The sequence below is a fragment of the Aspergillus alliaceus genome (genome assembly GCF_009176365.1).
Source record: "Aspergillus alliaceus strain CBS 536.65 unplaced genomic scaffold BDW43scaffold_3, whole genome shotgun sequence".
Taxonomy (NCBI): domain Eukaryota; kingdom Fungi; phylum Ascomycota; class Eurotiomycetes; order Eurotiales; family Aspergillaceae; genus Aspergillus; species Aspergillus alliaceus.
In genome coordinates, this window is record NW_022474686.1 from 339,111 (window position 1) to 364,698 (window position 25,588).

Consider the following 25,588-nt stretch of genomic DNA (forward strand, 5'->3'; position numbering starts at 1 on the left):
GTAGTCCTAAAGCAAGTTCGGAGATGGCCGCGCCGTTCACCGGTACCGTGACTAGTATGACCTTGAATGGGTCTAGCCGACATAGGAAGTACTACTCAATCAGGTATACAAGAAATTCTCTGAATTCCCTCTATAAATAATTATTTTTTCGTATAGAAAAGAGGTCAAGTCCTGGGAAGCATCTTCTGCACCCTCTTCACGAGACTCTGTTCAAACTGCTCCACCCCGTTGCTCTGTTCCTTGAGGTTTCCAGCCTTCAGAACATACACAGCTCGCCTTCTACTCTGGGTCTCGTCTGTCTCTTCGTCGACACCCTCAAAGTCGTCATCCAGTTTATGTTCCTCGTCGCGTTTCCCTTCAATGACGGAACGCACCAGGAACCGGTCATGCGAGACCAACAAGATAGCCCCGTTGAAGGATGATAGCGCAGATGCAAGGGCCGTAACAGTATGAAAATCTAGATGAGTAGTGATTTCGTCCAGAATGAGCAGGTGTGGCGAGTTCCAAATCACTTGCGCCAAAGCCAAACGAACCTGCAATAAATCTAATTAGTAGCTGACTCAGGATGAACAATGATGGCATGTGGTGCTCACAAGTTGACCGCCTGAGAGGCGAGAGACAGGAACATCCGAGGCGACTCGACCCTGAAGGCCAAGGCTTGCCAGCAGGGCCCTCAGTTGGCCTTCATTCAAGGCCCCCTCGGTTTCTTTGGACATAAGTCCCAACGCGGTTAAGCTGGGGTCGGCCTGCCCTTGTTCTTGAAGGTCCTCGATCGAGTGTTGGGCGTAGTAACCAAGTTTGAGTCTCGAGTGTGTCGATATCTTCCCTTTGGCTGGCACCATGTTTCCCACGAGGAGACGTATCAATGTAGACTTTCCGCATCCATTGAGGCCCATGAGGCCGACTCGATCTCCCATATGCATGACAACGTCCACTCCGTTCAGTACTGGGACCTCATTTGACTTATACTTGAAGACGATCCCTTCCGCGGAAATTAGTGGCCCTGGATACCGTAGTTCTGTGGCGTCAGGTAAGATGATCGAGACACCCTTCTCATCTGTCGGAACCTCGATCTCTTCTCGGGCACTCAAGTGCCAGCCCACCAAGTCTCGGTTCAGTTTAAACCGTCCTCCAGTAGCACTCACTTGAACGCCCATCCTATTATCCAGTTTCTTTTGCCGCGACTTAGCCATACGCAACTTATTCTCATCATTGGTTTTCTTTCCCGCTTTGGTTGTTTCACGGATGGTGGCTTCCATGTGGGCCGTCTGGCGCTCCTGTGCTTCCTTCATTCGACCCCAGTACAGCTTTTGCTCTTCGAAATCTTTCTCGTAGGCCGACAGGTTCCCTTTGAAGTAGTTGAGCTTCTGGTCTCTGAGAATAATGATCTCTTCGCAGACCGCATTTACGAAATCCCTATCGTGGGAGACCAGGATAATAGTAGTTTGTGAGGAGTCCTTCAACTGCTGAAGATAGTTCTCAAGCCACACCACTCCTAGCAAATCTAGGAAATTGGTGGGTTCATCAAGGATCATAAAATCCGGATTCTGGATCAGAACACTGGCCAGCATGCATCTCATACGCCACCCTCCGGATAATGTTAGGAATGGCCTGTCGAAGGTGGATTCGTGAAAGCCTAAGCCTAGCAGAATTTGACGAGCTTGTTGCTCGATATCAACTAGTTTCATCTATTTGCGTAGAGTTCAGCGACGGTTATCTTGGTCGTGATCACATCCATACTCACAGCTTCAAACTGGGCCTGCAGCTCTTGCAGTGTATCCATTGCGGCCTGTGTGTCTTCTTGTACAGTTTCGGCCTCGATTGATTCTTTCTCTTGGTGTAGCCTACGAGGGTCAACCAGAGGACAGAATATCCTCAACCCAAGCAACTTACAGTTCCAGTGAGGCTTCGAACCTGGTCTCGGCGGCTTTGAGATCCTTTCGGGCCTGTAGGCCCCTTGCTCCGCTCTTGAGGCTCGCGTTTTTCTGGGCCAAGAACAGCTCCTTTTCCGTCTTATCATGACGGATCTTGCGAATGGCACTGACAGGTTGTAATGGATCCTCCGTCTCAAAGCTCTTGGCCAAGTCTTGAATGCACATTTATCAGATAAGACAGGCAAAATGCAGCAAGTATTGCAGAAGGTCAGGGAGCTTACAGTTCATCTTCCGAACTACCTCATTCCGGGAGTGGTCACTGCTCAAAACATACTCAAGTACCGTTTTCTTTTGGACCTCCCCGTCATCGAGCGCAAAGCTCTTGAGGTCCTCTTGTGATGCGGCGTCGGTCTGTTGCAGGATGGCTATACGGGTCGAATGCGGTATACCAGGGACAAGCTTGTCTGCCATGGCTCGTAGGAGCGCTAGATACAACAAGTATTAGCTTAGCTATCTCACCTGCCCGCTTTTTGTTGCTTTAGAATTGATGTGTAATAATCGAATACATACTCGACTTTCCCGTCCCATTCCGTCCTATCAGTCCATAGTGAACCCCTGCCTTCAACCGCAGATGAGCATCTGAAATTAGCTCTCTCGTATCCGGCTTTCCCTTGGCTTTTCCTTTGGGCTTTGCCTTCGACGGATCCTCCGCTGTATCTCGTGAAGATGCAACAGCGATGGTGAGGCCATCCACATCGATCTTTAGAGTAGAGTCATTAGTCCATGGGAGAACAGAGAAACATTGACATTGTAGCGGTTTACCTCCTGCGTCGGCCTATCATCCAGGAGATGAAACCGGGTCTGTTTGCAAGTGGCGAGAATCGACGACTTCATTATTCGACCTTTTTATCAGAGATTAAGCTCTTCAATTCGAGACACAAGATAGTAAGATGAGAGTTCAAAGTAGAATTGAACGTGTCAAGATATTTGGTAAGAAAGAATAACTACTTCATTATCCCCGTCTCAAGCTACTCTCTACATCTCATATAAATAAAGTAGCATCCCTCCGTCTCCATGGAAAAGAAGGGTCCAACCAGTAAGGAGGCTACTCTGTGTTACATTCGCTGAGGCGAAGATAATGCATAACTCTTCATTTCTCCACAGAGGTGGGGGGATTGAGTCACTTGGAAGATCATTTAAGAATCTAACTGAGAGCCATTGATTGAAAGAATAAGTTTGGGGGTTCGGGGTCCCGAAGAGGAATAGCCGCGCCTATTGGCCTGAGGAATCAACTGGGCTCAGGCTCGTGTTCCTCGATTGTCGAGCGTCTGCCGAGATTGCCCATGGCGCCTTTTTATGGGCGAAGAAGTGGATTGCATGACTCACGGATGAGTCACGAGAAAGATCAGGGCACTGATTGGCTCTACCATAAGCGAACCGAGTATAACTTTTTAGAAAAGGGGTGATGCAGGTATGTGTGCCTCCAGATAGAACGTATGCTACGTTTTACGCATCAAAGGCCTCACTCATACTTCAGGTTTATCTTGTATGATATCTTCAACAGATTACTCTTGTTATCACATAGGGGTGTACTGGCAGTGTGCAAACACATCCTTCTACTCAACTCTATTCAACTTATACTCGTGTGCAATGACGGACGGTAGAGAACTAGATCTAGCTATCAAGCACAGAGAGAGGTGTACAGTCAAGCGACTCGCACTAAAGTCGATAATATCGATATATATATAAGTTCTACTCAAATAAAGCCTCATCCACAGTAGACATAGGCCTTCCCGCCTAGGACTATGCTTGTCTAATCGATCTGGTCTATATATGGTATCTAGGCTGACATCGACATGGGACATCAAAAGGCATAGCTGGTCGTTTCCACATATGGACTCGCCACCATGACACAACAATCACATATACAGTCCAACACCGAGTTCTAGAATCTCGAGGAGTCTAGATAATACGAAGAGGAACACTCTAGCCCTTTCCCTTAAAGGTACAGATATTCATGGATACGTAGCTAGATCGATCAACCAGTTGAGATTGAGTTGCCATCCCCCCCATTCAGCACGAACTCTAAGCCAGTTGGACACGAAGTCAATTCGTTGAATCCCTTAGCAGTGGACTAGTGTATTACACCGTTCGACGTTATCATGATGAACAAATCTTCCTGGGCCATGTTAGTGATACATCGCAAACCATGGGGTTATTGACCGATCTCCAAGGCCTTGGCTGCTAATTTACCCAAAGCAGCAACAACCGTGTACCTTGGCCAAAATTACAGACCCGATCTGTTGCATCACATCTTGCAATTCCGACGTCAAGCGGAGATACCATGATCTCATATCGACTTTAACAGAGAGGTCCGAAAAGTATAAGTATAGCTGATACTGATCGCATTCGATAGAAATTCTATCAAACCATACCATAACAATATCACGACTCAGTCTTCAAGGGTCTTCAACAAAACGGAAGAAGCATTTTATTTCATCATGGCCTCGAACACCAACCCCGGAAACTTCAGCAACCGCCCTCAGGAAGAGGTGCAGAACATTGCCAGCAAGGGTGGTCAAAGCAGCCACAGGGGAGGCTTTGCCAGCATGGACCCCGAGAAGCAGGTAAGGTTCTCGTCGATCTCGAAAGCGCATACGCCAATACTGATCTTCTCTTCAAAGAGGAACATCGCTTCCAAGGGTGGCCAGGCTTCCAGCGGAAGCTTCGAGTCTGGCGATCCAAGAGCCCGTGCTGCCGGTCAGAAGGGTGGCTCGAGGACTTCCTACGACTTGGACCAGCCCGAGGAATAAGCAAAGTCATCAAAATCAATTACCAGATGACGTTGCTGTCATCGTCCCGGGTGGCACGATGACATGATAATCCACCTCTGTACTTTAACGAAAAACTTGCTGACATGACTCCATGTATGTACCTATGAAATAACTTTTGACTGGAAACGGCAGAAACAGTATCATTGATCTCCAAATATGAGAGTCTCCCATCAATTCGTAGTTGGAAACATACCACGGTACAAGTGATGTCCCAACGACGTAGGAGTTCTCCACATGAACCAACGGTGCCCAATCAAGGAATGACCACATATTTTTTCCGTTTTCGATCAAGTGACATGGGAGAATTCCAATCTTATTCAATACAATCAATAGGTTCTATGGGGATGTGGCATGTAGTGGCAATCGAAGAAATGCTGTTGCCTTAGTGGGAGAGTGAGCGTTCACCAAAACACTGCCACACTCAAGCAGCTGCTTTTAGAATTAGCTTACGGCATAGCGACTGCCACATTTTACTTGCTTCTTTTTGATTTATTGTTTTGTTTTATTTCTGGGTCACTGATGCAGATGATGTTCTGTCTTGTGTTCTATGCTAGAACATGAGCCGCAACAGTTCTCCATGTTCTGCACAACTTGTAACTCAATTTGCCATTGGACTCGTAAACCCCGCGGTATACCCGATGTTCAGCCGATGCAGCGACAGTAGATCACACGGTCTATATTGGAAATTTTTATACGTAATTCTTAATATAGTTCAGATATATCAGGATCTATTTGTTATCTACTACTTCACTGTTCCGAGATATATAGTCTCATAGCACTTGGTGACAGATTGAGAGGTTATATAGTGGGGGTTAAAATGATAAGAAGGTCATCACATATATATGCGCATAACGTTGGATAATCGGAAAAATAAATAAGTATGGTAAGACAGCTATTTTCATATTGACGCTCTGTGCCAGTGTTCGAGTTGGTAATTCTGGAGAAAGGCCCAGGATGCTCTAACCCTCTAGAGATATCACATTTCACTAGGTGCTACTCCCGACCTACATCGATATTGCTAATCGTGGTACGAAGTACCTTCACACCATGTTACCAGATTACCCCTGGACCCCTGGTTTGAGATAGCGCAGCGAGGGTTACGTTGTTATCAAGTCTATAATCCGATATGATTATATCGTACTACGGTCTGACGACGTCAAGGATACGCATTGACCTATCGACACATGTAGGAGGGAGTCTACTGCTATACCGACTAGTAGATGTTAAGAGCCTCCGGGAGAAACGCCCCGTCCAATGATTGCGGATCTGACACGAGCTCTACCAGTCTATACGGAGTATGTTTCTATACTTGGGCGTGGAAACACGTGAAATAGTGCGTAAGCTATGCGTCGCGTTGGAGGGCATTGTGTATTATGCCTGCGGAGGACATCTTTAAACAGTAGGTCGTCGTATAGTTCAACTTACCGGGGTTCCCATTTTCAGGTCCTTCCTATATGCTGCGGGAAGTTCTGCCATTGTCTGAGGTGAACGGATGGCATTGTTCTATTGGGAGCTATTGTCTCTTCTATTGGTCATCTGTGGTGGACGGTATACATACATGGTTGGAGGATTTGTGCATTATTCTTGCCGGGATCTAGACTGTTCGTAGCAGGTTAGGCTGGGACGCTAGAGAGGGTATATCATCTCCGAAAATAGCAAGTTAGACTTCAACGCCGAGACTAGAACTTATGGTTGAGTTCGGGTAAGGCTTCACTTGGTAGCACTAATTCATCTATTGATCTTCCGTTGCCTATTTCAAAAATTTAGCTCAATAAATAAGGTGCTTGAGGTCGGGCTAGCCAACTTTTCGGGGCAACGTAGACCCTACTAAGCAGACTAACACCACCAAGCACTGCCCATGCCAGGGAGTTGAAAGAGACTAAAAAGACCAGGAGAAACCTTTTCCTTGCGGTATTTTCGGCCTATACGGCGGCAATGGTCTGGACTAGCGGCGAAGTACTAGACTACAAGGCCGGATAGTTGTGCGCGTTGTTCTCCAAGCCCACCCCCCCCCCTTTTTTTTTTCGTGCTTCTTTGTGACATGCTGTAGAACTGTTGCTTAGTATGGGGTAGTACCTTTGTCGGAAGTGGCTATCCACGTATCTGATTAAGACGATTGAGTCCAGCCTTATATATACGAATTAATGCTTACGCGGCTTTAGGGGATTCTATGCCATCGTTCGGTCTAGGGCCGGCTGTCAAAGCATTGGAAAAATCAGGGATCGCACGGTGACATCAAATGCGGATGTTTTGACCGAGGGAGCTCTCCTTTTCACCGTTTCACATTTGATTTTTTGAGACTCGGCTAGGTTACTGAGTCAGTATCATTGGTCCGTGTTTCATACTGATTGCAAGACATCTATTTCACGGCCAACCAAGTCAGAATTTTCTTTGATATGTAGTACGTGCTGCAGACTTGTCGACAGAGCGAAGTCGGACTTCCTGCAGGTGGCGCTGGCCATCGGTGCAAGTCTCGGAGGACTAGCTTAGCGCATGGACCGGCCCAACCTAAAAGGAGATGGATATTCCAGCTGGACAGAAAAGTAGGAGCGGAAGATGGCCGGAGAGCAACGGACCAATGGCTGAGCATTGCACCGCCGATCCACACCAGCGAGACGCCCACCGGCCGGAGCACACTAGACTAAAGGGGGTCGAGGAAGGCATTGGGCCCTATTTTGTTCTCCAAGGGAATCGGTTAGAACTTAGCGTGTAATAGTAGGGTATGGGCGTTTGCATAAGTGGCTATGTCGTTAGACGGGAGAAGACTCTTAGGTCGATGCCAAGCTTTGCTTCCGGTGACTATGAGATCCACTGTAACCCACTTGAAAAATTCCCACCAGCGCCAGGAGATTGAAAACTGAGGATCCAGGCGCGTTCGCTTCATCAATAATGATTGACCCATTTATTTTCCAGAACACTGATGGGAAGAAGGGAAGAACGGAGAGGCATCTAGATGGCGGAAAACAGGAGTCGTACGTTATCTCTTGCACTTGAGGGTTTGGCTAATTGGTTCTTTGAATCTCTTGCGAGTGGAAACGTTGGTATGTGGTCGTCCATACCAAATTGACGTCAATTGGCATTCCAAGGAACAGAAGTACACTTTTTCCACCAAAACCATGTGAACATGTGGTATGTTGAGTAAGAGTTGGAGACCACACATGGTTAATTTTGCTCTTTTTTTCCCCCAAGGGGGAGATTTGTTTCTAGTAAATTATTGGTGTATGGGGAGCGCCACAGGCGTCACAAGGGAGAGAGAATAGTAAAAGAAAGAAGAGGCTCGGTAAAGGATTAGATGTGTCGATTCTCATTTGCCGTTACAGTACACTAAACGTGACCTGAAACGGCAGAGTCACATTGAAGGGAGGGGAAAGAGGAGGAAAAACAAAAACAAAAATAAAAAAAATCCTACCAAGGGTATTGTACGCAATTGGATTGATTTGCCTTACCTACCTAGACAAGGAAGGGGGGGGCGGCTATCCGTTCATTGATCATCCTTTTCTTGGTAATGCAGCTGTTGTATGTATGTATGTATATACTGTATGGACTCCATCAGTAACTTATCTATTCTCCAGTGACTAGGCAACGGTAATATCACCCTTCGGTATGTGGTCTACAGACTGTAATATCTTACAAGGGACTGTCTTAGGTTGCGAGCATGGAAGTTTCCTCATTCGAGAGATCTAAGGTTCAACAGGGCATTTTCTAAGTAGCCTGGACGTTCATCACGGTAGTAAACAAACATGAGATCTTATCGAAGATCCCAGTCTCGTCTGTATATCCAGGGAAGGACAGGGAACAAGTGGATTCCCCAGTAGGGTACAAAGTGTCCCAAAAGCCCTAACCTTAGTCAGCAATGAACCTATCAGAGCTGAAGCGGCAGTGGAGTAGCTGGCTGAGTCAGCGGAGGACGCGCAATCCGTTCTGAACCTGATTTCTATTCTGGGCGTGGAGAAACGTCCCACTCCGTCCCAAAATTCCCCTGGCGCCTCCTTCCCGGGCGCGAACTCCATTCTCTCTCCTCTTTCTTCCCTTCCCTCTTCACTCTCCCCTATTGTTGCCAACTCTTCCTGAACCCAACCTTTACACATCTTACCCATACACTCCTCCTCCCCCCCCTCCATTTCTCGTCGTCGTCGATCTTCTTTCGCACCACAACACACCATTATTTTTTCCCTTCTCCCCACTGTCGTACCGTGGGTTATCTGTGCTTAGCCTGTTTTCGGTTTCCTCTCGCCGCTTAATCGCCTTTATTAGACTCGACAACCTCCACCTCAACTCTCGCTATCATCCGGCCCGATCGGACGGACACATCCGCTTTCTATTCATCCTTAAAAAACTAAACAGTCTCCCCCTCAAATCCCTTGAGGCGCAGAATTCACACACATCATGGCCACATTAGCGGAACATCCGATTGTCGCCCCGTCGACGTACGACCAAGATATCGATACCTTCCTCAACCTCGACCAGCTCACCTACACAACCTCAGAGCCAGCCAGGCCCAAGGCGGCCCTGGCTCAACCCTCGATCCCGACCACAGAGTTCAACGCAGGCGATCTTCGAAGTGCCAATTTCGCTGCAACGGGTCAATCGCCGATCGCATTCCAAGGTCCGAGCCATCAGTATGACGAGCACAAGCAGCAGACCGGTCTTCCACCAGGGGCTCTAGCTCAAGCAATGACTTTCAACCACACGAATGGAATGGGCTATGGAGGTGCAAGCCCGAGTTATATGATGAATGGGGAGATGTTTACCGGAACCCAGCTGAAGCGGGAGGACGCTTCGCTGGATTTCAACACGATCCCAAGCCGTAACCCTTCTGAAATGGACCTGGAGTCCGATAACATGGGTACAGTTCCGGGCTATTTCTTCTCACCGAACCCCAACAAGAACCAATTCGTCGACCCCAGTGCCCTCGGGGGTCAGGAGGTGGTTCCCGCCGGTCCGTCCACCCAGGTCGGTCGGATGTACCCCGGAATGCATCAGCAGCAGGCTGCGATGGCCAAGGCGGCTCAACAGCAAAAGCATCACGAAATGATGCGCCAACAGCAACAGCAACAATTACAGCAGCAACAGCAGCAACAGCGTCGCATGGAAGAACAAATGCAACACAACGGGGCTCCTCAGGCCCAGCCCACTCGGAACACGAACCCGATTGTGGAAGAACGAATCACGCGCCTTTTGCAGCAAATGAGACAATCCAGCTCGAGCTCGCCGTCCGACTCGCCAAGCCCTTCTGTCTTGCCTCAGATGGCCAAGGCCAAGAAGGATGAACAGGATATGGATGAGGATGAGAGACTACTTGCCAGTGAAGAGGGCAAGAAACTGAGCAGCAAGGAACGTCGTCAGTTGCGCAACAAGGTCTCTGCACGTGCCTTCCGGTCCCGTAGAAAGGGTATGGATACATGATCTCTTCAGTTCTCTATTTTAGTCTGGTAAACTAATATCATCATAGAATATATTGGCCAGCTTGAGAGTGAGGTTGCCGCGAGAACTAACGAAGCTCATGAGTTGCGTCTTCAGAACCGCGCTCTGTACGAGGAGAATGCTCGCCTAACCGATTTGGCACGCATGCTTTTGTCGTCCCCGAACTTTTCTCAGTTCTTGGATGAGATGCCTGTCAACGGAATCCCCACCGCTGCCCAGCCTCCTCAGCAGCAGCAGCAGCAGCAGCAGCAACTTCCATCCCAGCCCCAGCAGCAGCCAGCTATGCAGGCCAACCTGCCAAAGGATGCAAGCCACGGTCATGGGAACCAGGAATTTGCCATGCAACAGAATCCTCCAGTCGGTATGGTTGTTGTCCCTAACCAAGGACTCGACGTAGCTGCTATGGGCATGAACAACGCTGGCTGGAACTCGGGTATCGATATTAACTACAACGCGTCAGTGTTCGCTGTCTTGGAGGTCCCTGAGCCCCCCGTACTCGGCACCGAATTCTTGTCTGGCAAGTCGTCGGGTGTTGGATCCTATATACCCGAGATCCCGACCGCCAAGGATGATGCCCCCCTCATGGACCGTATGCCAGGGGCTGAGTCCACGGAGTTCAGCGTTGGCGTTGAGAACCCCAATGTTGAATTTGACGAATCGGATCCTGCCTTTGCTCTTTTCGCCGATGTCCCGACTGCTTCTCGTCAAGAATCGGTCGACGACTCTTTCATGGGAGTTGAATCGGAAAAATCTGCGCACGCATTCGAGCTGGTTGTTGAGAATGAGTCTCAAGCTATTGTAAACCGCTTCTCCTACCTCTGCCACAACATGGAAGCCGCGTTTCAGCGTGTTTCCATGGTCACATCTCATCTATCATGATTCCCCATGTCGCACCTAAGCCACCTCAGATTAACTAAGAATTTGTAAAGTTGGTTCTTGTGATGTTTTTCTTTTTTTTTTTTTTTTACCTAGGCGGTTCAGTTAGCTGAATCCGCGTCCGATTTGTAGACACAAATACCTTTTCCTTTGTTTATGATCCTGTGACTATATATATATATTGCTTTTTACTTGCGACTCAACTAGTTTGACTATTGACTTGCCAGTGCTTCTTCCATGTTTGAAAACTTCAGTTTTTCTCAACTTTTCCCCTTTAATTGCTGGGTTGGATGGAGTCAATTTGCTGGGATCGTTTCCTGGCAGGATTTACGGGTCTGGATTTTAATTTTTGTTTTCATTTTTCTTTTCTCTTTTCTCTTTGGATTTGAAATCGGATACCTTTTTGGATTGGCTATTGGGAACCAAGTTGAAACTTACTGCGAATCAATACAAAAAAAATTTCAAATCTTTGTAGAATGTGCTTTGATGTCATGTGCTGTTGTTGTTGCCACTAGAAGAAAGACAAAGGCTCTGCAGGAAATACCAAGATAACTACTTTGGTACTTTATTCAACTCCTCCCACTTCAATCTTTCACCCCCTGTGCAAACAACCAACCTCCACCCACTTCGCCCTTTTGAAATGGCCGTTCGTTCTATGTCCACTTTAACAAAGTCTTCTTTTTCTTAGTCAAGTTGGCTTCCCTTCCCTCCTCCCGCGGGCTATTGTTCAGAGCCTTTCGCGGAAACGTCTCCCCATCGATCATAGCCCGCTCCTCGGTCTCTTTCGCGCCCTCGTTGTCTCGAACTTTTCGGTACATTCCCAAAGATACCGCTAAATCGAAAACCATCAAACCAAAGAACTATACATCGAGGAGCCCTCTTATAAAGCCACAGAAAAATTCGCGCGGCCTTGAATCGATCCTTCCTCGTTCGCCGCCTGTACCCGCTCTGAAAACTCATCCATATCCACTGAAACGGGATACATATATTCTCCGGGCTCCGAGACTGACTGCGCGAAAGGGAACAAACTACCTACTCTACGACCCCGCTTCTCACAATTCCTCAGGTCTCAGCTTCCTACCGACCCCGCCAACGGGAAGGCAACCCATGAAGTTCTTCTACCAGGTCGTGACGACCCCCACGGCCGATACGCCGGGCACGACGGTCCTACTTCAATTTCCCGAAAAGCGTTATTTCTTCGGACAGATTTCTGAGGGCACCCAGCGGGCGTGCACGGAACGTGGGGTCAGATTCACTTATCTCACCGATGTTTTTCTCTCGGGTCGAATGGAATGGAGCAATAATGGCGGCTTGGTTGGCGTGATTCTTACACTGGCTGATGGGCTTGCCAGTATTAACAATGCCCAGGAGGCGACTGCTCGTGAAAAGGAGGCCCGCCTACAAAAGTCTGGTCAAAAGCCTGCAGCCAAGTCCAAGTTGCAGCACGGTAAGCCCATTGCCATTCAGGGCGGAGAGGCCGTCCCACAACGGGGCACCTTGACGATCCATGGGGGTAAGAATCTGGCGCACACCTTGGCCACTGCGCGGAGGTTTGTTTTCCGGAGGGGTATGCCGGTTTTCACACGGGAATACGACAGCGAGAGCATGGCCAAGAAAGCGTCCGTGGAAGCGGATGATCCCTTCAAACAGCCCACGTGGTCCGATGATAATATCAAGGTATGGGCTATGCCTATCAGCCCTCCCACATCTTGGCGGCCCAAGGGCGTACCCCGTGCTGCCCCTCAAAGCCCGAGAAAGAGGAGCCTTGATGAGTTCAGAGAGGATGTCTCTCAGGAGACCCTCGACCCACACACTCGAGATCAGTTTATCAGACAGTCGATTATTACCGACATGTTCAATTCCAACTGGAAATTAGATGCTCTAGTTGAAACCCCTCTGGCAGAAGTGAAGATGCCCGCAGTCATGTTTGTCCGCAATCCTGAGACCAGGGCGCTTGAGCAATACACAGGTCCCGCTCCGGGCAGCCGTGAACCCTTGCCAGATATCAAAGTGCTGGTGCGCCAACCTTGGCCAGGTGCAGCCGTCGAGAAAATTCCCTCCACAACCTGGTGCGATGAGGCTATGTCTTATATCGTACGAAACCACGACATCAGAGGCAAATTCGATTCTAAGAGAGCGCTGGAGCTGAAAGTCCGTAAAGGCGCGGACTTTGGACGGCTAACAAAGGGTGAAAGTGTTACGTCAGAAGATGGAAAGACTATCACGCCGGAGATGGTTCTGGGACCCCCACGACTTGGAAAAGGTCTAGCAATCATTGACCTGCCTACCCCAGAATACGTCGAGAGCCTTGTCAGTAGGCCGGAATGGAAGTCACCTTCTGTGACTACGAACCTCGAAGCATTCATTTGGATTCTAGGCCCCGGGGTCGGAGATCATCCCCAACTCCGTGAGTTTGTTGCAAGTATGCCCCATTGCAAGCACACCGTGTCTAGTTCAGACTATTGCCCAAACTACTTGGCTCTCCCAAGTATTGCCGGGTCTTCTGTTCGTATGGCGCAGCTGAGGAGCGATAACTATCCAGTACCAGTTCACGACAACGCGAGTCTTCCCCAGCTAGGAACGCCTACTCACGGCTCAGAGATCACAGCGAGAAGCGTGCAGAATTCGCCATTTGAGGCTATAGAACCTGGTCTCATCATTGACATGGAACCCAATTTCAACATCAACCGTTCCGAGGTTGCTCCAAGATTTAATGCAATCGAGGCAGTGCGGCAAATGCCTGTAGCCGTTCAGAGGCGAATGAGTACCATCCACAAGCGCGTTAGAAAAGAGGAATTTCAGGAAAAGTTACAAAAGTTCCGGAAGGACCTTCCAGGGGCCGATGTGGAAATCACCACTCTGGGCACCGGTTCATCTGCCCCGTCCAAGTACCGTAATGTGTCCAGCACGCTTGTCCATGTTCCTAGCTATGGCTATTATTTACTCGACTGTGGTGAAAACACACTTGGCCAGCTCAAGCGTGTCTTTGAGCCCGAAAAGTTGCGGGAGGTTCTACAGAACTTGCGGATGATCTGGATTAGCCATCTCCATGCAGACCACCACCTTGGTACTGCGTCTGTTATCAAGGCTTGGTTTCAGGAGAATTATCCGAATGGGGATTCGCGAACAAGCACTATTGAGACAGATATGTCCAAAATACTCAAGGAAAAGCGCTTGTTTCTCGTATCTGACGAACACATGGTGTCGTGGCTCGAAGAGTATGCAAGCGCCGAGAACTTTGGCTTCGGGAAATTAGTCCCCTTGTCCGCCTATCCTGCGATTCACAACAAGGCGCTCCGGACAAAGTTCGTGTACCGGCACTGCCGTGCGGACGGCTCTTTCCCCAACTACGAATCGGAGACTGCAAAACCCCAGACTACAGAGCTTGCTTTCGACAACGAATCATCTCCGCTCACGCCAATGCTCCGGGAAGCGACAGGGCTTTCCGATATCCTAACCACAAGGGTGTCACATTGCCGCGGCGCCATGGCGGTTTCACTGGTCTTCCCGGATGGCTTCAAAGTTTCCTTCTCGGGCGACTGCCGGCCTTCAGCAAGCTTCGCACACATTGGACATGGATCCACTGTTCTCATCCATGAAGCTACCTTCCAAGACAACATGGGTGTGTCTGCGATTGCCAAGAAGCACTCGACGACGTCCGAAGCCCTGGAGGTTGGCCGTAGAATGGAAGCCCGTTCTATCTTGCTCACGCACTTCAGTCAACGGTACCAGAAGATCGCCCATGTGGAGAAGAACCAAGGGGCCACACAGCGCGAAGAGGTCGTGGTTAAACCGGAACAGCCCGATGTTCCAGACAACGAAGCAGAAGAGGCATCCCAAACGCCAACCTCCCACGATTGTCCTTCCATGTGGGCCACGATTAAGGTACAGGAAAAACCAGAGGTCAAGGTACCCATCGTCGCCGCCTTCGACTACATGCGCATCCGCGTTGGCGATATGCCCATCGCACAGGCGTATGCACCAGCAGTCGAGAAACTCTTCGACATCTTAGAACGCACCTCAGAAGAAGAGTCCGAGAAACACAGACAAGAAAAGGAGAAGCAGGAGGCTGCGAGATTGCAAGAGAAGATGAGAAGAAAGGCCAAGCATGAGAAGAAGGCGAAGGCCGGTGTTGTTACCGAAGTGGAACCCACCCCTGCCCTCGCCGAAGAAATGGACGTCGACAAGAAGTCCCCAGTCAAGCGTCATTCGGCCTGGAGCGCCAGTGAGAGTGAAAGCGGCTGGAGCACTAGTGGCGATGACAGCGAAATCGAGGTCTCCAGGAGACCCAGCAGTCCGAAGAAGACCGAAAAATCTTCTATATAAATACGAATTGGGATAAAATATGTTGCTACATACTGTACCATATACATATCTTGGCGTGGTTTCGGGGATAAATAGAACTTGGCTTTAAAAGTGGTTCCCAGGACTTGGCTAGGTACATGCCTCATTCAGACTCCATCATTACAGCTGAGACATAATACAAAAAGCATCCAAGGCGTTCGTTATATATTTGAAATCGAAAGAGTAAATTCTGCCGGTCTCTCATTTCTCCATCCCAAAAACCGAAGTAAGACAGCTAGAATAAATATGTTGACCGTAGACATTGAATGGCATGTACATGGGTATGCATATAGATGTCTATTGACTTAGAACCCAGAAACGATCTTCTCCTTGTCATCCTTACCATACAGGCCCTGTCCGAGATTCTGTACACACTCTTCCCTCCAGTTCTTAGGGGTGAACTTATCAACGATGTCCTTGAAAGCGTCTAATGTGCAGAAAGTGTCGTCTCCAGGAAGATGGTTCTGCGGCTTAGCGCAACCAGGGATCCGGACTGGGACGTCATTGTAGCGGAGACGAACATAGTGTTTCTGCATAGACTGTCTTGCAGAATCCGGGAAGGACGAGAGGGGGGCACGGGCTGTTTCGGAGGGAGGGGGCGGGACAGTCGAAGCGTTCGACTTCGAGGGGCCATTCAGGAACGAGAAAAGGCCGCCGGTCTTCTTCGGGGCGATGGCAGGATCGGAGAATTCCTCAAGGACGACGCCGACGTTTTCACCGCTGGATTTGCGGTCCGCCTTCGAGAAGAGCTCGATGGCAATAGAGGAGGTGAACGGTGGCCATTTGCCGTCGGGGGCGCCCAGACTGTGCAGGATCGCGGCGAGAGTGGTATCGTGGCATCCGCTCATCGCGAATTTGATCGCCTTGCCGGCTTCAGGGGACGATCCGGAGGCTGAGGTTTCGCTGCGCCAGGCGCCGTCGACGGCTGTGCTGACCATGCGGTCGACTACGTCGCCTAATAGGGCTCCGATTCCGAGTCGTCGGTATTCGGCGCTTTCATCGTACCCGGTAAACCATTCGTCGACGGCGATTTGTTCCATGTATTGTCGGGATTTTTTGTCGTAGAATTCAGAGGGGAGACGAGTTGCGGGACCGTGGGCATCGGTTGCGTTGACGGTGTCGTTGATTCCGGAGAGACGGGGGTGGGAGTCGACGGCAACCTTGGGAGAGTTCTCTGGCATCCACTTGGATAGGACGCTGTTGATGTAGCCCATTTGTTCGGAGTCGTTCCCTACACGGATATACTAATCAGTTCATAGTGTTTTTCCTGTTCTCGGATATGCCCATCCAACGTACACCGTACAGCGGCCTTATCAGCAAATAATCTTGCGAGTTGTCTAAACCGACGGCAATTGCCTTCGTTCGGGAATAGCGTTTCCTCAGACACTGAGCGCGCCACAATCACCGGGGGAGGGAAATCTTGGGTACGGGCACTGGCTGGGTACATGCCCCAGAAAGCCTGTTGCAAAGACTCGAGGGCTCGTGGGATGGGCGTGGCTCGGAGGTACATGTCCTCGGTGTCAGATTTGACCTTGGGCATGAACCCAAGCTGATCGACGTAGAGATGTCTCAGGCGCTGACCGAGGGCAAAGGTTGTTTGCCGTCCCCTGTCTGTTAATTCGCCGTGCTGACTGTTGTTGGGAGCTCTTCGTTAGCAACATCCTTCGTCGAATATATAGTATTCCGTCATTCGACTTGCCAGATGCCCTCGATATCCCCTGTAGCGCCCACGGCAACCACCGCCTCATCTCTATCACCAAATGCCTCCGTCTTTTTCCGCCATTCGAAGCCCTTCCATTGTGAGAGATCCTTATCACTAGCGGCCATCTGAATCATCCGACGTGCAACATTGCAGTACGGCCAGTCTTTGCAGGTAAATGCAGGTCAGTCTGGGAGGATATGAAAATAACTAGGCATGCTTGAGGGATATTTACATTCAGCTAGGCCTGCCTTCATGGGTTTAGCTGTCATATCACATCATCAGTTCGAGGAATGTGGTTAGTTCTCATACATTTTGAAATCGAGAGGACACCGGCGTCCGTTCACCTGAAGCAGTAATTAGCGAGCTTTCCAGGCACCTTGGTCATCCGAACCGCCTCACCATGACGGAGAAACTATGCAGGGGGTTAGATTTTTTAAGTTCAATTGTAATTCTAAGCCAGTTGTCTTGACTTCGCACGTACCACCTGGACCAATTGAAGCTTTAAGTCCCGCGGATAGAGCTTCTCGAGCTCTTCCTGGGAGTAAGGTTCGCGGGGATTTAGGGATGTCATTGGGAAATTGATCGGCTGCTAGGTGTGCAGGCAAGGGCATAGTTTAGAGGAAATGTAGGACAAGCTAGAAACGCCGACTCTCTCATTGATGACGCCAGAAGGCGGTGGGCGGTAACCTCCGGCCAATCAAGGCCTGGGCCGCGGTCACCTGCGGTCAACGAGCTCAAGTGATGAAGAGGAACCCTAGAATAATAACTACGTGCCAGAGTTGATAAGATCCAGTTCTGTCAGCTCTATTGATATACTCAATCTCTTCAGTTATTGGACTTCCACTTGATTCATGTTCACCCTTATTCCTTCTTGAACCAGGATCGATAAGTACTTCTACCCCGTTCATTAGCCAACCTTTCATACAATGCAGCTTTTCTTGCAGTAGGCTGAGTTGGGGCCAAATCCGGAATTTTAGTTATCCCCGGTCACGAAATACCATTTTCATTGTAAAATATAGTTTTATTGGTAGCTGAGGGTGTTAGATCTATGTTCCAAAGGGTATAGTATAGTAGGAGCAATATATATTGGGTGATAGTCTCCACTCAAACTTCACTGATCATCATGTCATTCTGCAGGCCGTACGCCACTTGCTTTGAATAAAATTCATGAAGCATATACCGTTCTTAGACGATCTGCATCTCGTAAATCTACTTGACATAACTAACTTATCTAGTCTCTATATACCCGCTAGAAGGTACTACACTACAATATGGGTGGGAGGAAGAAGGGAAAGGGATAACACAAAGGCGGAAAGATCCATTGACCAATCGTGCCAAGACATCGGACTTCTTGGTCTTATCACAACCGCCAGCAGCATCTTCCCCCAACCTCTCCATCTTTTGAGTACTTTCGCTCTTGACATAGATGAAACCCTCCAAGATAGGAAGCTAGTGATACCTATAACTGAGTTTGCTGTCAGTCTGCGGCATTTATTCAGAAGCATCCGGCCAGTCTTAAAGACCCCACATCGGCAGGAGTTTCCGCAACTCCCCTCCCCCTTGTTCTGCCAATCAAACTAAGTAGTATACGCCTATGTATGCTCTGCGCTTTTACGCCTTGATTTGAGCTGGATTGAACTATTGTCAATCATGAGTGTCAGGCTCTAGTGAATAGCAGACCTCTCGCATTGGCCCTGTGCTGCAGCCCATACCAACAGTTCTTCTAACTAACCTGTCTGGAAATCAATGATTCCCTTGGTTTTCCCCGATTAGTGCACAATCTTGTACAAGTGAATGGTTTTGTTTCTGGGGGTTAAAGCGTAGCATTACCCTGGCAGTAGCTGGTCAATTCACTGTGGATCTTAAAACAACCGCATAGTAAGTTTCTTGTATATAATTGCCTTCCTCCTCGCATGCTAATGAGCTTGAATTTACCCAGGAATTACTACCTTACCTTCGTTTTTGATCAGTACTAAACAAAAGAGTTGAATATATGGAGGTAAGGGATACAGTATTCCCCAGTTTATCATGCCTTGAATTCTTCTTTCGTGTACCTTGCACTCAACTCAACAAATGTGTTACTGTCCCTAACATCTCATGTACCATCTCCTATAAATATTTTTCGGCGCCGCTCATTCCATACAAAAGAACTATGAATCCACGACCGATGCGCTCGGAATTGCTAACAACTTCTTGTTTAGCCAGCAGGACATTCTGCGCAGGCGAAGCCGCGCCAGGAGGTTTCAACTAAACCTCAAGATGCCAAACCCCGTCTGCTACTGATGGGTCTCCGACGGTAAGCTCCCATCGCCTCGCGTTTGAAGAATATGCTAACAATTACCAGGAGCGGAAAATCCTCAATTGCTAGTGTTGTCTTCCATAAAATGCCTCCAAACGAGACACTCTTCCTGGAGTCAACTACTCGCATTCAGAAAGATTCCATCCAGTTGGTCTACTCCTCTTCTCTTGAAAAAATAGCCATACTGATAATGCGTCACAGCTCATTCATGGACTTCCAGGTTTGGGATTTTCCTGGACAGCTGGAGTATCTGGAACCGTCTTTCGACCTCGAAGATATCTTCGGCAGCCTTGGCGCACTTGTCTGGGTGATTGACGCGCAAGATGACTACCTGGACTCGGTCGCGCGGCTGAACCGTACCATCCTGACCGTCCAGCAGTATTACCCTAACATCAACATCGAAGTCTTCATCCACAAGGTTGACGGTCTTTCGGAAGAGTACCGCACCGATACCTTCCAGGATATCGTGCAGCTCATTTCGGATGAGCTTAGCGATGCGGGCTATGAGAATGCCCCCGTTCATTATTATCTCACGTCCATTTACGATTACTCGGTTTTCGAGGCGTTCAGCAAGGTGATCCAGAAGCTGATCCCGAACCTGTCGACCCTGGAGAACCTGATCAACACACTCGGCAACAACTGCGGATTTGAGAAGACCTATCTATTCGATGTTCTCAGCAAGATTTACATTGCTTCCGATACGCGCCCTGTCGACATGTCTTGCTACGAAATGTGCTCAGACTATATCGATGTGATTGTGGACATCTCGGAGCTATACTCATGGGATCACCCTGACCGCAAGCCCAAGGGAGAGCAAAACCAAGAGGCGGAGAGCCATGTGGTCCTGCACGACGAGACTATGATTCACCTGATGGAAATGAACAAGTTCGTCTTATCTTCGCTCTCTGTATATTTCGACAAAATGCGCTGACCTTTGCTAGATACCTTTGTCTCGTATCTGTGATTCGAAATCCCGAGGCCAAGGAGAAGAAGGGCTTGATTGATATGAACTGCCGTACCTTCCAAGAGGCCCTTAATGATGTCTTTTCTCGCAGCTGGGAACAGGAGCAAGAGGGATCTGAACAGGGGCCGGTACAGGGACAGGTGACGGAACATGGGGAGCCGAGTCCGAATGCCTGATATTGAATTTGTTGCCGCTGCAGCGCTGGAATATCCACTGAATCGTAGTTCACTATCTGCCCGCTTTGGCACTCTGAGAAGCAGATTTTAGTACAATACCAATCTTTTGTGTCAGTAAAGGACCGAGATGCTTCATTCCTCCCGGGATCTCTTTTAAATGAAATCAGTTACTTTCTCAGAACCAGGAATATCCAGCCTGATCTTGTGGAGGTCTGATATACTCCGTGAGATAAATTATTCCTATTTTTTCCCCTTTACTGGGTGTTCGATGGAATGTTGCCATATATTCAAGGCACAAAGGCACCAAAAGCGGGTCGCCTAGTACTAGCGCTTTTTTTCCTTTCCTTTTTTTTCCTTGCAGGATAAAAAGCAGCTCTTCAATCTTTTTTCCTTTTCCTCCCTCGACTCAACAATTCAACCATACAACTTTATGTCTCATGAGTTGACCCCAGTGACTACTCAGTCAAGCATAATGAAGCTTGAAAGCAATTTACTAATCACTAAAGCTAACTCGCCAACCTCCCATCTTCACTAATATCATGGTAAGTCAAAGCAGCATTTTTCTTTCTATCTTCACAGCACAACTCCCCATTCTCGATGATGAAAATTTTTCCCACATTCGCAGTTTCCACGCTAGCCGTCGCTAGAACCCAATCTAGACGGCACTGTGCGCATTACTTCCTTGGATGTCTGAGAGATATCTCCAATCTTGGTCTTTTTGTATCCTTTTGCACGTTAGAAGACTGGCTAACATGCACCCAGTAATGATCTAGGTCCTTTTTCAACGGATATATGGGATATATGACTATGGAAGCTCAGTCTGGCAGTCGGTCTTGCACTTGAATACTTCGTGATTGATCTCAGGGCATGGTCTGCATCAGATATAGTAGCTAGAAATTCAACAAGATGAAAAAATTTGTTTGATACCGTGCACCATCTCCCATATCAACCAACAAACACGTATTTCTACCAATAGGAAACCCAGCAATTAACACCACCTGATTAGAAAGCTCAGCTCCAAGCTCTACCTACTAGTAATCCCATCACAAACCCAACTTTAAATCCTTCCAAGCAGTCATCTACTTCCAACGTCCCAACCCAAAACCAGATAGATGAAAATAAAAGAACACTACAGAAAGGTGTCACGTTGTCATCTCACCACCCGAAACACAAGCGGAGAACCAACGGAAATTAAACCCTCCGTCCGCTCTCCAACCTACACTCACTATAAGAATGAAGTAAAAATACTTCCCAAATTCCAACCCCGTGAAGCAATATCTATATTTAGCTACCAACCTCATCCAAGACCATGTCGTCCCTCCGTCAGCGACAACAACAACAACAGCCCACCAAAGAACCATCCACCCCCCAACCCCGATCAACCGCCCCAGTGAAGCCGTCCAACCGCAATGCCAAAACCGGCCCCAGCATCCTAGACATCATCCGCGTGCTGGTTACCCTCGTCGTCGCATCATGCGGCCTATCCTACTACATGACGTCGTCCGAGTCCGTCCTCTGGGGCTATAGACCCTGGTTCACCAGATGGCCCGTCTTAATCCGGTACCTGGTACGCTCTGTCTACGTGTCCTCCCTCATCATATGGATCTCGTTATGAAAGTTATGAACGAAAACGAAAGGAAACTAATAGAATCTGAAATAGCAAGGACCCCTAACCCTCACGCCCCAGCAGCTATCCCTCTACAACGGCACGGACACCTCCCTGCCAATCTACCTATCCATTAACGGTTCTGTCTTCGATGTATCCGCCAACCCGCTCGTGTACGGACCGGGCGGACACTACAATTTCTTCACGGGGAAGGACGCCACGCGGGCGTTTGTGACGGGGTGTTTCCAGGAGGACCAGACACACGATCTGCGGGGCGTGGAGGAGATGTTCATGCCGATTGACGAGGAGGCGGAGCTGAAGGCGTTGAGCAGTGGGGAGAAGAAGATTCGGCGAGAGCAGGATCGGAGGTTGGCGAGGGCGAGTGTGCAGAAGCAGGTGGCGCATTGGGAGAATTTCTTCCGGCATCATAAGAAGTATTTTGAGGTGGGGAGGGTGGTCGGGTTGGAGGTTCCCGAGAAAGAGAGGGAGCTTTGTCAGAGTGCGAGGCAGCAGAGGCCGAAGAGGAGTAGTTTGAATAAGAGGAATTAATTGGGTGATTGTATGTACGTGTATAGTATGGATGGGCTTTGTAACTTTTTTTTTTTTTTTGGTTGCGGCGGGTCTTATCGTTGGGCTACGTATTTGCTGGGATTATGTTCTCTGCTCTTATCTGTCGTGGTCCTTACGTCTGTTCCCTGCGGGGAAGGTATTGAGTCGTGGGTGTGTATATGGGCTTTACTTGATACGTTCAACAGCGTGGATGATATGACTTCACTCCGAAATTGATTGATTCATTGAACCACTATACATCATTTGCCCAGCCAAGCTTCCGAATTTGAGAGATATCATTCGTAAAATGGAAAAGGTCCGCGAGAAAAGACTAGTGAGGAAACGTTTACTCAGCGGTAACGGCACGGGCTAAATCACCGGTTAGTACACGATGGTCGATATTCAGCGGTGCGTGGGCGAGTTAAAGACGTACTGTAGATGTTCAACTTGGAGTGGCCGACAACCTTCTTGATCTGGCCCTTCTCCTCGAGGTCAGCAAGAGCCTTGCGGGCCAAGCTGCCGTTGATCTTAAGACGATCGACGAGGGTGGCGACGGTGATGAGACGGTAAGACTGGACGTCCTTGTTGAGACGCTCAGCAACCTGCTTCTCGAGGACAACGGCGTGCTGGGCCTTGTCCTTGACTATTGCAGAGAAAAACCACGTCAGTTATTATTGTTCCACTAGCCGGCGTTTTCTAATAGTCGTTCATGTCCAAAAAATCTCCTCTGCCCACACAAAACTCGCTTGGCATCTTGCTCGGAAAAAGGATCGTTCGAGGGATGGAAGATGGGAGATGGTGAATTGCATACCCTTGCCCTTGGACCACTTCTTGCGTGCGGGAGCCTATAGATAAATTATTAGTATAATCTGGACGTCCTGCTGTTCGTCTCAGTGTGCGGTATGAACTCACCATCTTGACTGTCTGATCTGGTTGTTCGACGACGGATGGAGAGCGCGACTATCAACGGCCGGAAGTCAGAGTCCAAGTGCGAAATTCGAGTGGGGAGACCTTGGCCATCACGTGAATAAAACCCTAAGCCCTTGTTTGCTCGGTTAGCAGAGTCGCATGAAAGCATCCGTGATTGGCCGCCGGTATCTATATGAATGCCTCAGGCATTATTGGTAAACTTATACATGTTCCTGATGGCATACTACAACTAGTATCGTCATATCATAGTCGATCCAAGTATAACTGTTTCCAATATATTGGGGAATAATATTGCATTAATCATAAGTGTTCCTTTAGCTACCGGCTCATCCCACTCCCAGTAGAAGCTTTACTCTTAATGGTATTGAGTACTTGGAACTGCGATGTGCCATCTTCACCTTCGATATGACCAAGGGTGTAGTCCTCAGTTGTTCCAAACCAGAACTTTGCATTGTCTCCCTGGTTTGAAGGTAGCCACCTGGCATCATATCGCCCGGTATCGCTTCGTGAAGTAGGGATACGAATGATTGACGGTTGACCGTCAGGAGTCCAGGATCGAACAGCAGCAAGAGCACTGTTGGCAGTGACTATAAGTAACTGTGTTTCCGAGGGATGCCACACAGCCTGTCTGACTGAATGCTCATGCACTAGGGCGGACACAAGCACAGCAGCTGACTCCAGGTTCCATATCCATACAATGTTTGGCCGTGTTTGGTCTACTGTGGCCAGGAGGCTTCCATGGAAGCTAAATGCCATGATTGATACGCCCCGCGGGGGACCAGATGATTCCGCGGTGATGCTAAAGGCAGAAGAGCTTGACGATTCGGCGTATTCAAGGGTACCGTCTGCAGTTGCGTAGCGCTCACGCCAAATACTGGGCGAGTTGTCGTCAATTTGGAAGACGTGAGATAACGTGGTCGAACATGAGAACTAGACCCGTCAGTTATTGAGCTGGCCAAATGAATGAGAATATCAATGTGGAGTGGAAAAGACTTACTGTCCTGCATCGTAGAATATCAACAGTTCCATCGACCTTCCCGATGGCGAGGTATTCCGAGACACCACTGTCGTTTACAACGGGACTCCATTCTATACCTCGAACTCCAAGGTCAAAGGAATCATCAAATCCTGGCGGACCAATATACGTCCTAAAAGGCTGGCCGTCGGCAGTAAATACAAGGACCTTGGTACCCGCGCTGGCAACGTCCCAGACGGCTATCCATCGCCCGTCAGGACTCCATTTCAAGCCCTGAGCATCTACGGTTGGTAACACCGCACGATTTATCAGCTCGTACGAGCGGAATCCATGAATAGTCAATAAATCGACCGTATCAGGCTTCAGCAGAACTGCGAACTGTCCTGTCTTCGGTCGGTATCCAAAGCCATTATTATGAGCAAATTTTGGAGACTTGATCACCTGGCTGCGGCCAGTATCCAGGGCGTACACAGTTAGCTTCGTATTCCAGGCATGGAAGACAATGACTTCGTTTTCATCGCTACCGAAATCGACGTTCAAAGCACCAGGCTCTACGCTCTCAATTTCCGCATGTAATTGCAGCGGGAGCAGTTGCCATACCAGAATGCGTGAATCACTTGCATGGAGCACACGTCTGCCTGGTGGGGTTTCCTTTCTGGCTGCATAAGTATCTGGCGATATAGTGTAACTTGCTCGTGAGAACTTTAAGAATTTTGACGAGCTTTCTTTGACTTTGACAATCTCCACATCCTGGAACCCCGAAGATGTGGGATTTAGGTGAAGGATCAGATCTTTTCCGCTTGTCTGGGCGGCATATTCCCCATGCTCGGACAAAGATATGGATGGCGATACTGGATATCGATCAGTCTTGTTTTATTTTATTTGGCCGGGTGCAAGTAAACATACCCCCTGCTCCGGTGGAGTCCATTGTTTAATTTGACTCGGGCGAGGCGCTAGTAGTTCAGTGACGGTCGTTAGAACAGTGGTGGTAATTGTCAACAGTGCCAATGCTTCTAACGGTGTGCATGATATCT

General features: G+C 48.8%; 9 protein-coding genes across 9 annotated transcripts; 5 read left to right on the forward strand and 4 right to left on the reverse strand.

Moving 5' to 3' along the window:
- Nucleotides 1-164: 164 nt before the first annotated feature.
- Nucleotides 165-4,228, reverse strand: BDW43DRAFT_306273 (ABC-F family ATP-binding cassette domain-containing protein; the record flags this gene model as incomplete). Its single annotated transcript, XM_032045994.1, has 7 exons — nt 165-533; nt 594-1,688; nt 1,745-1,844; nt 1,894-2,086; nt 2,156-2,359; nt 2,445-2,634; nt 4,151-4,228. The coding sequence occupies 7 exons, from the start codon at nt 4,226-4,228 to the stop codon at nt 165-167; spliced, it is 2,229 nt and encodes a 742-aa protein (XP_031905246.1).
- Nucleotides 3,773-5,193, forward strand: BDW43DRAFT_261570 (general stress protein). The gene is made up of 2 exons (XM_032040321.1): nt 3,773-4,501; nt 4,559-5,193. Exons 1-2 carry the CDS (start codon nt 4,376-4,378, stop codon nt 4,685-4,687), a joined length of 255 nt encoding a protein of 84 aa, XP_031905247.1. The 5' UTR covers nt 3,773-4,375; the 3' UTR covers nt 4,688-5,193.
- A 3,194-nt stretch (nt 5,194-8,387) lies between these two features.
- Nucleotides 8,388-8,983, reverse strand: BDW43DRAFT_116097 (uncharacterized protein). The gene has a single exon (XM_032037997.1). It carries the CDS (start codon nt 8,869-8,871, stop codon nt 8,431-8,433), a length of 441 nt encoding a protein of 146 aa, XP_031905248.1. The 5' UTR covers nt 8,872-8,983; the 3' UTR covers nt 8,388-8,430.
- Nucleotides 8,670-11,574, forward strand: BDW43DRAFT_261574 (bZIP transcription factor). Its single transcript, XM_032040322.1, has 2 exons — nt 8,670-10,100; nt 10,161-11,574. The coding sequence occupies exons 1-2, from the start codon at nt 9,095-9,097 to the stop codon at nt 11,009-11,011; spliced, it is 1,857 nt and encodes a 618-aa protein (XP_031905249.1). The 5' UTR covers nt 8,670-9,094; the 3' UTR covers nt 11,012-11,574.
- Nucleotides 11,575-12,115: 541 nt separating this feature from the next.
- BDW43DRAFT_306276 (ribonuclease Z) lies at nt 12,116-15,334 on the forward strand (the record flags this gene model as incomplete). The annotated part of the gene is made up of 1 exon (XM_032045995.1): nt 12,116-15,334. The coding sequence occupies one exon, from the start codon at nt 12,116-12,118 to the stop codon at nt 15,332-15,334; it is 3,219 nt and encodes a 1,072-aa protein (XP_031905250.1).
- Nucleotides 15,335-15,495: 161 nt separating this feature from the next.
- Nucleotides 15,496-17,678, reverse strand: BDW43DRAFT_116112 (putative acid phosphatase). Its single transcript, XM_032037998.1, has 7 exons — nt 17,536-17,678; nt 17,454-17,466; nt 17,364-17,398; nt 17,287-17,302; nt 17,048-17,217; nt 16,649-16,979; nt 15,496-16,583 (listed from the first exon to the last, which is right to left on the reverse strand). The coding sequence occupies exons 1-7, from the start codon at nt 17,623-17,625 to the stop codon at nt 15,658-15,660; spliced, it is 1,581 nt and encodes a 526-aa protein (XP_031905251.1). The 5' UTR covers nt 17,626-17,678; the 3' UTR covers nt 15,496-15,657.
- A 1,133-nt stretch (nt 17,679-18,811) lies between these two features.
- Nucleotides 18,812-20,519, forward strand: BDW43DRAFT_116121 (GTR/RAG family Ras-related GTP-binding protein). The gene is made up of 6 exons (XM_032037999.1): nt 18,812-18,932; nt 18,994-19,053; nt 19,256-19,350; nt 19,399-19,500; nt 19,555-20,238; nt 20,295-20,519. The coding sequence occupies exons 2-6, from the start codon at nt 19,048-19,050 to the stop codon at nt 20,491-20,493; spliced, it is 1,086 nt and encodes a 361-aa protein (XP_031905252.1). The 5' UTR covers nt 18,812-18,932; nt 18,994-19,047; the 3' UTR covers nt 20,494-20,519.
- A 938-nt stretch (nt 20,520-21,457) lies between these two features.
- On the forward strand, nt 21,458-22,996 carry BDW43DRAFT_116176 (putative heme/steroid binding domain protein). The gene is made up of 2 exons (XM_032038000.1): nt 21,458-22,060; nt 22,154-22,996. Exons 1-2 carry the CDS (start codon nt 21,803-21,805, stop codon nt 22,646-22,648), a joined length of 753 nt encoding a protein of 250 aa, XP_031905253.1. The 5' UTR covers nt 21,458-21,802; the 3' UTR covers nt 22,649-22,996.
- BDW43DRAFT_306280 (WD40 domain protein) lies at nt 22,995-25,482 on the reverse strand (the record flags this gene model as incomplete). Its single annotated transcript, XM_032045996.1, has 7 exons — nt 22,995-23,017; nt 23,082-23,291; nt 23,460-23,493; nt 23,561-23,608; nt 23,951-24,508; nt 24,576-25,405; nt 25,461-25,482. The coding sequence occupies 7 exons, from the start codon at nt 25,480-25,482 to the stop codon at nt 22,995-22,997; spliced, it is 1,725 nt and encodes a 574-aa protein (XP_031905254.1).
- Between the last annotated feature and the right edge of the window lie 106 nt (nt 25,483-25,588).

Excerpts from the sequence above, each read along its gene's own strand:
- BDW43DRAFT_261570 (XM_032040321.1), top strand. The coding sequence starts at position 4,376 with ATGGCCTCGAACACCAACCCCGGAAACTTCAGCAACCGCCCTCAGGAA. Across the intron at positions 4,502-4,558 it reads GCATGGACCCCGAGAAGCAG|AGGAACATCGCTTCCAAGGG; the intron begins GTAAGGTTCTCG and ends TTCTCTTCAAAG.
- BDW43DRAFT_116121 (XM_032037999.1), top strand. Across the intron at positions 19,351-19,398 it reads CTACTGATGGGTCTCCGACG|GAGCGGAAAATCCTCAATTG; the intron begins GTAAGCTCCCAT and ends AACAATTACCAG. Across the intron at positions 19,501-19,554 it reads ATTCAGAAAGATTCCATCCA|CTCATTCATGGACTTCCAGG; the intron begins GTTGGTCTACTC and ends AATGCGTCACAG.
- BDW43DRAFT_261574 (XM_032040322.1), top strand. The coding sequence starts at position 9,095 with ATGGCCACATTAGCGGAACATCCGATTGTCGCCCCGTCGACGTACGAC. Across the intron at positions 10,101-10,160 it reads CTTCCGGTCCCGTAGAAAGG|AATATATTGGCCAGCTTGAG; the intron begins GTATGGATACAT and ends ATATCATCATAG.
- BDW43DRAFT_116112 (XM_032037998.1), bottom strand. The coding sequence starts at position 17,625 with ATGACATCCCTAAATCCCCGCGAACCTTACTCCCAGGAAGAGCTCGAG. Across the intron at positions 16,980-17,047 it reads ATATCGAGGGCATCTGGCAA|CACGGCGAATTAACAGACAG; the intron begins GTCGAATGACGG and ends AACAACAGTCAG. Across the intron at positions 16,584-16,648 it reads TGATAAGGCCGCTGTACGGT|GGAACGACTCCGAACAAATG; the intron begins GTACGTTGGATG and ends ATATCCGTGTAG.
- BDW43DRAFT_116176 (XM_032038000.1), top strand. The coding sequence starts at position 21,803 with ATGTCGTCCCTCCGTCAGCGACAACAACAACAACAGCCCACCAAAGAA. Across the intron at positions 22,061-22,153 it reads CCGTCTTAATCCGGTACCTG|CAAGGACCCCTAACCCTCAC; the intron begins GTACGCTCTGTC and ends AATCTGAAATAG.
- BDW43DRAFT_116097 (XM_032037997.1), bottom strand. The coding sequence starts at position 8,871 with ATGGTGTGTTGTGGTGCGAAAGAAGATCGACGACGACGAGAAATGGAG.